General features: G+C 42.8%; 1 protein-coding gene across 1 annotated transcript in view; it reads right to left on the reverse strand.

Annotated features, from left to right (window-relative positions):
* The window catches only part of RPS6KA2 (ribosomal protein S6 kinase A2), a 134,678-nt gene that overhangs the window by 87,515 nt on the left and 34,330 nt on the right, over positions 1-12,833 (reverse strand). The window contains exon 2 of the mRNA XM_081329452.1: positions 1,981-2,097. Within this exon, the coding sequence (XP_081185578.1) occupies positions 1,981-2,097 (117 nt within the window). The remainder of the gene's footprint in view (positions 1-1,980; positions 2,098-12,833) is intronic.

Consider the following 12,833-nt stretch of genomic DNA (forward strand, 5'->3'; position numbering starts at 1 on the left):
CTCAGAGGGCAGCTCTGGGTGATAAGATCCTGATTTTTCTCCAAGAAATGGTTTTTATGTGTTGAATAATAGAACAAAGAGCTCCAAGTGAAAAACAGGATACAAAATATGCCTTAGTTAGTCTAATTTTATGGAGTTTGATATTCATTTTTTATTTCAAAATGATAGGAACAAAAACAAATGTACTGATTCCCCCTCTCTAAAGTAAAAATGCACATACACCATCTAATATTCAGACCATTGTAAACCGTCAGGTCCTAGTTCAGATGTTTGCAACAACAAATATCTGAAAACTGCCAAGTATATCTTCTTGACAAGCACGTTTAATATTTTGAAATTAAATATTTCAAAGCAGTTTTAGGGAAAGCTAACCTCTTTCTCAGTAACACATTTCTCTCTAGCAATATCCACTGAAAGAGGCACAGCTGGAACTAACAAAGTTAGCTACATATTATTTCACTAAGCGCTCTCAGAAAGAAGGATCTGCCTTGGATTACATATTTTTTGAAAAATCACTGTTCATAGGAATTTACCCTGCTTGCTTTCAACTATCGTAGTTAGGAGGAACCCCTTTTCCTTTTTAATAATTCCTCAAAGGTTGTTCAGTTTTTAAAATACCACTGAATGATTTTTAAAGGTATTCAACCTTTAAGGTTATCTAGGAATTCTTCACAAATTAAAATATCTGCATTTTTAATAAGCAACAAACCTTTGAAGAGTGAATTATATTATGTTCATGAGTGGGAGAAGAAGAATGGGAGAAAAAAAATCAATACATGTTATTTGATTTTGGATAGTATAACTAGAAAGTATAGCTATAAATATAACTTTATATTTAAAAAGATATAGTCATTTGTCAGCTGTTCCCTGTAATATTGAATTTGATTGTATTCCTCTCAAACTGTGTGTGTCAAACATTAAATAATGTTTAAGAAGATATGAAAATAATTATCAAACCTATAAAAAATACAACAAATGTAAACTAATACAAAACATTATTATCTGCTCATTCCTATCAAAAGCTATGAACTGCAAAATAATTTCATATAATTCCATTAGCTGAAAAACTGGTTGCCTTGAATGCAGATACATTTAAAAAATATACAGTATTAGCTTGGTAAATGTGGAACACTGAAATATTGAAAAGTTTTATGGATTCAGGCTAGATGAAGAGTACTTTCTCAATTTCCCTTCAAAGAGTGATAAATTTAGCTACAAATGGCAGATCTCAGGAGTCGTGCTTTCCTTCCAATTTTGTAGGTTGCATCTCATATAGAACAAATCTTAGCCAAAAATGGCTTCTATGCTTTATCTTCCACGCTTCCCTATTTCAAATTATTATATTTCCCGAAAATGCTCTTTGAGGAATCAAAATTCTCCCCAACAACTGAGCTAAACTGAAGGTGTAGGCTAAGTGGGGGAAACTCTGGCATCTGGGATGCCTTTATTTTGTTTCATATAATCCAATGGCAAAGTAAAGCTATTGTTCTAAAGCTGAGGGTCTGAGTCAAAGTAGAATAATAGAAGGTACCAGAAGACCCGGAGGTTTTCTTCACTCTCCATAGCTTTAAAGGCCCTATCCTTGAGTAAATATTAGGCTGGTCCTTGAAAAAGAAGCATGGCTGCTTCTATGTTTATGGCAACATGAAGGGGGATAAAGAAAGAAAACTAGGTACAGAGGAAGAGATGAGGAGTCAGAAGAGGGGAGAAAAAGAAAGGTGAAGATGTGACCCTATATGTGAGTCAGAGGATACATCTCACACTAATGAAGAAGTGGTTCCTATGTCTGAAATGAGTAAATGAATATGTACTGTGTGTACGGTATGGTGGTCTGATTATCTGGATATTATGAATACAAGCAGGCTTCACAACAGCATCAACTTTCAGCATTCCAACCTAAATGCAATGCATTCTGGGAACTGATCCACCAACTTTGAAGACACCAGATTGGAGAAAGCTAAATTACACATAAAACATTACCTTTCCATAGGAGCCTTGTCCCAGTACTTTCAGGAGCTCAAATTGAGAGGGATCTGCTTTTTCGAAACCTTCTTTGACATGGTGACTGATGTCTATCTCCTTTACGATGCTTTCTTCCTGTGAATGAAAAAAACAAACCAAGGCACAGTTTATAGCCTGGATAAAACTAATTATGTCACTTAATTCCAACTGCTATTCTTTTATTCAATTTTCACTTCAAGCCCAAGAATTATACTTGTGTGAAGCTATTAGTTCCATCCATCTTTGTGCACAAATATTTTCATTTCATGCGTTAAACGTATTGAATTTGATTGTAATTTACTTTCATCTATGAAATATGTCAATTTATTACTGAATTAAAAGAAAAGTAAACCTGTAAATCAAAACACAGCAGTCAGTTCATAAAGCTGCTAGGATGAATAAGCTATTCTATCACAAATCTTGGATTTTTTCAAGGTAAAGGAAATCAAAGGATAGATATTACTGTCATCAGATTTAGGGGTTAATTAGTAGGGGCACCCTAGAAGCAATCATTTTGGAAGATAAAAAAACCGAAATTTGATTAATTTTCAGCTAATAACTGCAGAATATTTAGTTGCCTTGATCAGCCATACAATAAGGGCAAATTATTACTATTGATATGTCATATTTTAAAGTTGGCCCATCAAGGACCCAGAATCCTTATGCTCTAATTGTAGGGACCGATCTGTTAAATCTAGTAAACTGGATTACAGCTAATAAGGACTATAGCAAGAACTCCCTCCAGTTAGTTTAGAAGAATTCTTTACAAAGTTTATATACAGATGTCCCCAGCTCACAGTGGGGTTAGAAAGAACTTTTCACCCCAGTGCTAACTCAGCATTGTAAGCAACCCTACATTTCATGTCAGCTGTAACATCTGGCTGAACTTCTTCCTTTATGCCATCTTTAGAACTCTTAATGTATCTGTTTTATATATTCCAACTGGATCCAATATAAGTCAAGAGATGTCTAATATCTTACATTATAAAATTGAATATATATGATACTTTAATCCTTGCTTTTTATAAAAGGGTCTAAAATGAAGATAAATTGCTATTAATTACGAGCATGTAAAGCTATAAATTCTTTCAGTTAGTACAAGGAACATTGTCACCAAAAGTCAGAACAATATTATTCTTACATAGACAAAGAAAACTGATTTTTCTCAGGAGAAAAGCTGAACAATATCTAATGGTATATTCCTTAATGTACAGTACTGAATAATACCTGCCAGCTTTAGATCTTATTTTTTTGTTCTACATAAAGTGTTGTTATTGTTGTAGGCACATTGTTATATATTAAGATGAATAAAAGCTTAGTTAAGATGACAGCCAGCTGAAGATCAGCTGTGAGGCGCCCAGCAACAACAGGTGGCGTCCTAACTCCCATCTCATTGGACCGCCCGTTCTGGCGGGACCATTTAAGGATGTGGATTGGTTATTGGTTTGTTGGCAACAGTATTTAAAGGAGCCAGGTTGTGAAGGCTCCTCAGTTCAACCACAATAAAGCTCAGTTGAAACCTCGACGTCTCATCATCTGTCTCACCGGTCTACCCACAATACATAACAGTGGCGACGAGGATGGGATACTGCTGCTGAGCTGAAGCACCAGCTGAGTCACTAGAGCTGAAGCACTAGCACTCGCGGGAAAGGAGGAAAAACTCTCCCGATAAATTCCTTCCCGGAAAGCAGCAGCCAGACCCGGACAGAATGACGCAAATCGGACACATCCGTGAGTTCGATGTCCGCCACCCAGGACAATGGGAGTCCCACTTGGGACAAGTCGAGGGATATCTCTTCGTGAATAAAATCACTGAAGACAAGGAGAAGGCAGCGGCGTTGCTGTGCATCAGCGGGCCAGCTGTGTATGATGTAGCTGTCGGGCTGTGTATCCCAGATCCTGTCTCGACACTACCATACGCCGACCTCGTCAGCAAACTGAGCCAACACTTCATGCCAAAGAAGTCTGAAATCCACTGGCGGCTACATTTCATCCAGAGAAACCAGCTGCCAGGCGAATCGGCTATGGACTTCGTGGCCGCCGTGCGACAAGCCGCCCGAATGTGTAGGTTCCCGGACCTGGAAGATCGGATCCAGGATCGAATTGTGTTCGGCCTGAGCGACGAGCACCTCCAGCAGAAAATAATAGCCAAACCTACCCTGAGCCTGTCCGAAGTGATCAACGAAATAATGGCTCGAGAAGCCATTAACGAAAAGAACTCTCTCAAACCGAACAGCAACCCGAACGGCTCCGTGCATCAAGAAAACGCTACTGACAGCGGAGAAGGCGAACAAGCCAGCGAAGCCGAAATCGACGCTATTCTACAAAGGCTGGAGAAGTTCAAGAACCGCCGTGAGCAAAACGTAAACCAAAAGAAACCGACCGGGGCCAGCAGATATGCCTCAGCCGCCAACCGCAACACCGGCAGCAACAGCCGAAATTGCACCAGCTGTGGGAGCAATCACCCCAGGGCGACCTGCCGCTTCCGTGGGGCCAAATGCCATGCCTGTGGCAAGACCGGCCACATTCAATCTGTCTTCCGAGCCTGAAACCGCGACAACATTAACGACGTTGAAGAGCAATCCGCAGGTACCATTTCCCCCCAAAAAAACCCAGGGACCAGGGCACCTCAGATTATAGAGAATTTGGAAGTGGCTTGCCAGTCAGCAATCCACCCCCCACTAGAACCTAAGATCAAAATTACTGTCAGTATAGAGGGAATCCCCTGTTTAATGGAGGTGGATTCAGGCTCACCGGTCTCTTTAATTTCTGCAGAGACCCTTTCCCTCATCTGTTCAAAGAACAGACAGAAAATAGGGATAGCACCCACAAAAATCAAATTAACAGATTTCCAACATTCCCCGATTAAATTAAAGGGACAGGCCACGGTTCAAGTCAAATTTAAACAATACCAGGGTCCCTTAAAAATTCTAATAACCGAGGGCAAAAGAACTAATTTGATAGGATTAGACTGGTTCCCAGCCCTGGGCATCTGGCTAGGGGGAATAAATAACGTACAAACCAATAGCCTAGACTCCGTCTGTAACGAGTTTACAGACGTGTTTGGGGGGGGTTGGGAAAATACACCGGGCCCCCAGTAAAATTAAAACTTAATCCAGAAGTTCTACCCGTTAGAATCAAAGCGAGTGTTATGACTCAGGGCCAGCCGGGGGGTCCGGCAGCCGGTTCAGATGTATCGGATGACTCAGATGAGGGGGAGGAGGAGGGTGTGGAAGACGAACCGGCTGATGATGGCTTGGAGGCTTTGCAGAGCCCTCAGCTGGGGACCTCTTCTCAGCTGCGTGAGCCCGATAGTGCGGAGGATGATGACCCACAGCTGGCCCTGTTCAAGGACGCCCGACGCAGGAGGCAGTCGAGCAGGAACAAACAAAGAAAGGCTGTGGGACTCCTCGGGAGGAGGCACAGGGAGACCACGCCCTGAACTCTAAATAAAAGGAGTGTTTGGGGAGGGGCTGGTTGCTGAAAGCAACCCTTCCGCTTGAGGATTCAAGTTCCTGTGTTTTTGTTTCTTGTTCTGTTAATTGACTATTAAATCTTGGCAAACGCTTTTCAGCCTTGGACGCTCTCCAGTCTCTTCTGTTTGAATAGGGGTTTGCCTTACTACAAGGCCGGAAGAGGGCTGGTTCAGAACAGCGAGACGGGTTCCGTTCGCTTTGAAAGAAAAGGTAGAAAAAGAATTAGACAAATTTGAGGGAGGAAGGGAATTCTAGAACCCGTAGAGGGGGGAGAATGGGAAACACCTATTGTAACCCCCCTAAAAGCAAACGGTAAAATAAGAATTTGCGCGGATTATAAGGCTTCCGTTAACCGGGCCTTGAATCCGCATGCTTACCCGGTCCCCTCGGTAAAACACGTCCTCGCAGCGATACAGTCTGGTGCCATCTTTGCCAAGCTTGACTTGGCGCAGGCGTATCACCAGCTTCCGGTTTCCCGCGAAACAGCTGAAATTCAAACAATTGTCACACACAAGGGAGCCTTTCGCGTAAATCGTTTGCAATTCGGAATTGCCGCAGCTCCTGGAATTTTCCAGGAAATCATGGAAAAAACGCTGAAAGGCATCCCTGGTGTGTGCCCTTATTTTGACAACGTGCTGATCGCCGGGGAATCGGAGGATCAGCTAGCTGACAGGCTTAGAGCCGTGCTAGGCAGATTCAGGTCTGCCGGGCTTAAACTTCAAAGGGAAAAATGTCACATAGGAGTAAAATCAACAGACTTTCTAGGATTTAGGATTGATGCTCATGGCATCCACCCCACTGACTCTAAAATAAAAGCTATTAAGCTAGCCCCAACCCCTAGGAATAAGGCAGAACTACAGGCTTTCTTGGGGTTAATCAATTTTTATCATTCATTCCTACCCCACAAAGCAACCATTGCAGAGCCTCTGCATAGGTTGCTGGACAAAAATGCCCCGTGGAAATGGTCCACAATACATGACAACAGCTTCCAGACTTTAAAACACTTGCTCTCAAGAAACTCAGCTGTCACTCATTTTATCGAAGGGAAGCCTGTCTGCCTAGCGTGTGATGCCTCCCCATATGGTGTGGGCGCAGTACTCAGTCACCTAGAAGATACAGGGGAACAAAAGCCAATTGCTTTTTACTCAAGGACACTTACCCCTGCAGAAAGGAACTATGCACAGATAGATAAAGAAGCATTAGCTCTCGTGGCAGGGGTTAAAAAATTCCATGACTATCTGTATGGTAGGAAATTTGTCATTTACACCGACCACAAACCTCTGTTGGGACTATTCACAACCAACAAAATAACACCTCAAATACTCTCCCCCAGGGTTTTACGTTGGTCTGTCTTCCTGTCAGCTTACTCTTATGACTTAAAATACAAACCAGGGAAAGACATGGGACACGCTGACGCACTAAGCAGGCTACCCCTGTCTATTATCGAGCCTGACCCAGCCCCAGCTTGTAATATCATGACCATTCAGGACCTCCCTGATTCACCCATCCAAGCCAAAGACATAGCCAACAGCACAGCTAGGGACAGAATCTTAAGCAGAGTATCAGCCTGGGTAGCCACAAGTTGGCAGGCACATAGCCCTGACAAAGACTTCCAACAATACTTTAACCGTAGAAATGAGATTTCATCACATAAAGGATGCCTGCTTTGGGGTAGCAGGGTCATAGTCCCCGATAAACTAAGGAACAAGGTATTACAAGCACTACATGAAGGGCACCCTGGAATTGTCAGGATGAAGGCCCTGGCCCGTAGTTATGTTTAGTGGCCTGGCCTGGACAAAGACATCGAACTCCAGGTTACAGGGTGTTATCAGTGCCAAAAATCCAGGCCCAATCAACCACACCACCCAGTGTATAAATGGGAACCAACTTCTACACCATGGTCAAGAATCCACATTGACTATGCAGGCCCCTTTCAAGGCCGCCTTTTCCTCATAGTGGTGGACAGTTACTCAAAGTGGCTGGAGGTAATTCCAGTATCCAGCATGACCTCATCCAAAACCATACAGGTGCTGCAGGGTCTTTTTGCCACTCACGGCCTACCTGATGTCATTGTGTCTGACAATGGCCCACAATTTACGTCTGCTGATTTTCAGGCCTTCAACAGATCCAACTCGATTAGACACATCACATCAGCCCCCTTCCACCCGGAGACTAACGGCCTTGCAGAATGCATGGTAAGGTCAACAAAAGACGCCCTAAAACGCATCATCACCGGAGACTGGCATCAAAGGCTGGCACAATACCTTCTGAGCCAACACACCACCCCGTCCACCACCACCAGCAAAAGCCCAGCGGAACTGCGGTGGGGCCGTCGTCTCAAGACAAAGCTGGATAGACTACACCCTGATCGTGTGGCGACGGAACCAGATCATCACCCCACCGTAAAAGAATTGACAGTGGGGGACCTTGTCTGGGCCAGAAATTACACATCAGGGGACTTTTGGGTTCCAGGGGTGGTGATTGCTAAAACCGGTCCTGTATCTTATGTTATTGAGGGGGAATGGGGGCGACAATTTAGAAGACACTTAGATCAGTTGCGGAAGAGAGCCCCGAAAACCAGCCAGAGGGTGAGACTTACACTAGAGAAGCAACATCTGACCCAGCAACCCTTCTAACACCTGAAGGGCCCCCTCTCGACTACATGCCAAACACACACACCTGGGACAGTCATGACACTAGTCAGGCATCCCAAGACCTGGGGGAACAAATGGGGGACCCCAATCCTACCCCAGTGGCTATCAGGGAAGACCTAAGCCAATCTCCTGGAAGGGAAGAACCACCATTGCGACGTTCCAACAGGATCCGCAGGCCCCCAGCATACCTGCAGGATTTTGTAAGGTCATAGGTCATCTGTTTAAAGATTTTATTGTTGTTATTTGTTCTCATGTTGGGGGGGAAGGGAATGTTATATATTAAGATGAATAAAAGCTTAGTTAAGATGACAGCCAGCTGAAGATCAGCTGTGAGGCGCCCAACAACAACAGGTGGCGTCCTAACTCCCGTCTCATGGCGGGACCATTTAAGGATGTGGATTGGTTATTGGTTTGTTGGCAACAGTATTTAAAGGAGCCAGGTTGTGAAGGCTCCTCAGTTCAACCACAATAAAGCTCAGTTGAAACCTCGACGTCTCGTCATCTGTCTCACCGGTCTACCCACAATACATAACACACATAGTTTAAATTGTCTGATTAAATGATGCAGATTGTCCTCTATGAAGCTATGACTGAAGTCACTGCTAGCCTAGTCACCTTGCAGATCTGGAAAAGGTGAAGAATATCTTTGCCTAGGGCAACAACGTGTCTTGGATTAGCTTTTATAGTCACCTTATATAAATAAACAATTTCTGGAGATTTTTTTTAAAAAAACAGGATATAATAAAATCCATTTACAAAGGACAGAGCTGAACATACATTATTGCTGAATTCTTCTTCATTATAATTCTGTTTCCAGATATGTACTCAAAGTCATACTAAAAATTTCTTTACTGTTATTCTTGAGATTGGCAAAGCAACTAGAAAAACAGATATAGACTAAATCACAAGGTTTTTAACCAAAGTTTGTTGAATAGCCCATAGGAACCTGGTTTGCATATTACTATTAAAGCTACAGTCCACATATTATGTTCAGGCAAAAACAAACATACTTTACATGGATCTTTCTCACTCTTCTTAATTAATATTTTTTCTTTTTTTAAAATCAAGTTTAGTTTCTTTACATTTACATCACTAATATGCCAGGGTTTTCTTCACTGTCCTACCATTTTTTTCTGTTGATATTGTAGGGTGTTTTTAATATTTTGCTCTTAAAAATAAAATACAGAACCAAAAAGGAACAAGTCATATTACTGCTGGGTATAATGTGTGACCCCTTCATGGATTACTGCCTTGTCGTGGCGAAGGGGCTTGCGTAATTCAATGAAGCTATGAGCTATGCCGTGCAGGGCCACCCAAGACGGACAGGTCATAGCCGAGAGTTCTGACAAAACGTGATCCACTGGAGAAGGAAATGGCAACCCACTCCAGTATCTTTGCCATGAAAACCCTATGGACAGTACCAAAAGGCAAAACGATATGACGCTGGAAGATGAGCCCCTCAGGTCGGAAGGCGTCCAATATGCTACTGGGGAAGAGCAGAGGGCTAGTACTAGTAGCGCCAGAAAGAATGAAGCGACTGGGCCAAAGCCGAAAGGACGCTCAGCTGTGGATGTGTCTGGTGGTGAAAGGAAAGTCCGATGCTGTAAAGATTTTTTCTCCATAGGAACCTGGAATGTAAGATCCATGAATCAAGGAAAGCTGGACGTGGTCAAACAAGAGATGACAAGACTGAACATCGACATCTTAGGTATCAGCGAACTAAAATGGACAGGAATGGGTGAATTTAATTCAGATGACCATCAGGTATACTACTGCGGGCAAGAATCCCTCAGAAGAAATGGAGTAGCCTTCATAGTCAATAAAAGAGTAGGAAAAGCAATACTGGGATACAATCCTCAAAATGACAGAATGATCTCAGTTCGAATCCAAGGCAAACCATTCAATATCACAGTAGTCCAAGTCTATGCCCCAACCACCAGTGCTGAAGAGGATGAAATTGACCAGTTCTATGAAGCTCTACAGCACCTTATAGAACTAACACCAAAAAATGATGTTCTTATCATCATGGGGGATTGGAATGCTAAAGTAGGAAGCCAAAAGATAACCGGAATAACAGGCAAGTTTGGCCTTGGAATGCAAAATGAAGCAGGGCACAGGCTGATAGAATTCTGTCAAGAGAATACAATGGTCATAGCAAACACTCTTTTCCAACAACCCAAGAGACGGCTCTACACATGGACATCACCAGACGGTCAACACAGAAATCAGATTGACTATATGCTCTGCAGCCAAAGATGGAGAAGCTCTATACAGTCAATAAAAACAAGACCAGGAGCTGACTGTGGCTCAGACCATGAGCTTCTCCTTGCAAAGTTTAGGCTTAAACTGAAGAAAGTAGGGAAAAGCACTAGGCCACTAAGGTATGAATTAAATCATATCCCTGTTGAATATACAGTAGAGGTGACAAATAGATTTAAGGAATTAGATCTGATAGACAGAGTGCCTGAAGAACTATGGACAGAGGTTCGCGACATTGTACAACAGGTAGCAACCAAAACCATCCCAAAGAAAAAGAAATGCAAGAAAGCAAAATGGCTGTCTGAGGAAGCTTTGCAAATAGCTGAGAAAAGGAGGGAAGCGAAAGGCAAGGGAGAAAAAGAAAGATACGCCCAATTGAATGCAGAATTCCAGAGAATAGCTAGAAGAGATAAGAATGCCTTCTTAAATGAACAGTGCAAAGAAATAGAAGAAAACAATAGAATAGGGAGGACCAGAGATCTTTTCAAGAAAATTGGAGAGATGAAGGGAACGTTTCATGCAAAAATGGGCATGATAAAGGACCAAAATGGCAGGGACCTAACAGAGGCAGAAGAGATTAAGAAGAGGTGGCAAAATTACACAGAAGAACTATACAAGAATGAGCTTAATGTCCCTGATAATCACAATGAGGTGGTCACTGACCTCGAGCCAGACATCCTAGAATGTGAAGTGAAGTGGGCCTTAGAAAAGCTGAGCAACAACAAAGCTAGTGGAGGTGACAGTATTCCAGCTGAGCTATTCAAAATCTTAAAAGACAATGCAGTAAAAGTGCTACACTCAATTTGCCAGCAAATTTGGAAAACTCAACAGTGGCCACAGGATTGGAAAAGATCAGTTTACATTCCAATTCCAAAGAAAGGCAGTGCCAAAGAATGTTCAAACTATCGCACCATTGCACTCATTTCTCATGCTAGTAAAGTCATGCTTAAAATCCTACAAGCTAGACTTCAGCAGTATGTGGATCGAGAACTACCAGAAGTACAGGCCGGATTTCGAAGAGGCAGAGGAACTAGAGATCAAATTGCCAACATATGCTGGATCATGGAGAAAGCTAGGGAGTTCCAGAAAAACATCTACTTCTGCTTCATTGACTATGCTAAAGCCTTTGATTGTGTGGATCATAACAAACTGTGGCAAGTTCTTAAAGAGATGGGAGTACCAGACCATCTTATTTGTCTCTTGAGAAACCTATATGCAGGCCAAGAAGCAACAGTGAGAACTGGACACGGAACCACTGATTGGTTCAAAATTGGGAAAGGAGTCCGGCAAGGCTGTATACTGTCGCCCTGCCTATTTAACTTATATGCAGAGCACATCATGAGAAAGGCAGGGTTAGATGAATCAAAAGTTGGAATTAAGATTGCCGGAAGAAATATCAACAACCTAAGATACGCAGATGATACCACTCTAATGGCAGAAAGTGAAGAAGAACTAAAGAGCCTCTTGTTGCGGGTGAAGAAGGAGAGTGCAAAACTTGGGTTGAAACTTAACATTAAGAAAACCAAGATCATGGCATCCGGCCCTCTCAATTCCTGGCAAATAGATGGGGAAGAAATGGAGGTAGTGACAGATTTTATTTTCCTGGGCTCCAAGATCACTGCAGATGGGGACTGTAGCCAAGAAATTAAAAGACGCTTGCTCTTGGGGAGGAAAGCCATGGCAAATCTAGACAGCACACTAAAAAGCAGAGACATCACCCTGTCAACAAAAGTGCGTATAGTCAAGGCTATGGTCTTCCCAGTTGCAATGTATGGCAGTGAAAGTTGGACCATAAGAAAGGCTGAGCGCCAAAGAATTGAGGCCTTTGAACTATGGTGCTGGAGAAGACTCCTGCGAGTCCCTTGGACTGCAAGGCGATCAAACCGGTCAGTCCTAGAGGAGATCAATCCTGACTGCTCTTTAGAAGGCCAGATCCTGAAATTGAAACTCAAATACTTTGGCCACCTGATGAGAAGGAAGGACTCACTGGAGAAGAGCCTAATGCTGGGAAAGATTGAGGGCAATAGAAGAAGGGGACGACAGAGAATGAGGTGGCTGGATGGAGTCACTGAAGCAGTAGGCGTGAGCTTAAATGGACTCCAGAAGATGGTAGAGGACAGGAAGGCCTGGAGGAACGTTGTCCATAGGGTCGCGATGGGTCGGACACGACTTCGCAGCTAACAACAACAACAACAACAACATAATGTGTGAATCTGATCCAAGGCTGCCTAGATTGGTTTCAGGTTATAAAGGAAGTGACAGAAGCAACATACTGAACTCTTTGAAGTACTCTGAATATGTGATCTGTTTTAAATCTCCTTGATTGTTTTAAGTCCTGCTTGTATCCAGGCTGAGCAAAGATCATATTTTTATGCAGCGCTAGAACAATAATCCACTCAGGTTCTAAAAACCTGCTTTGATTACAGTTTACTCCTACTAACTT

The sequence above is a fragment of the Vipera berus genome, assembly GCF_964194415.1.
Source record: "Vipera berus genome assembly, chromosome: 1".
Lineage (NCBI taxonomy): Eukaryota > Metazoa > Chordata > Lepidosauria > Squamata > Viperidae > Vipera > Vipera berus.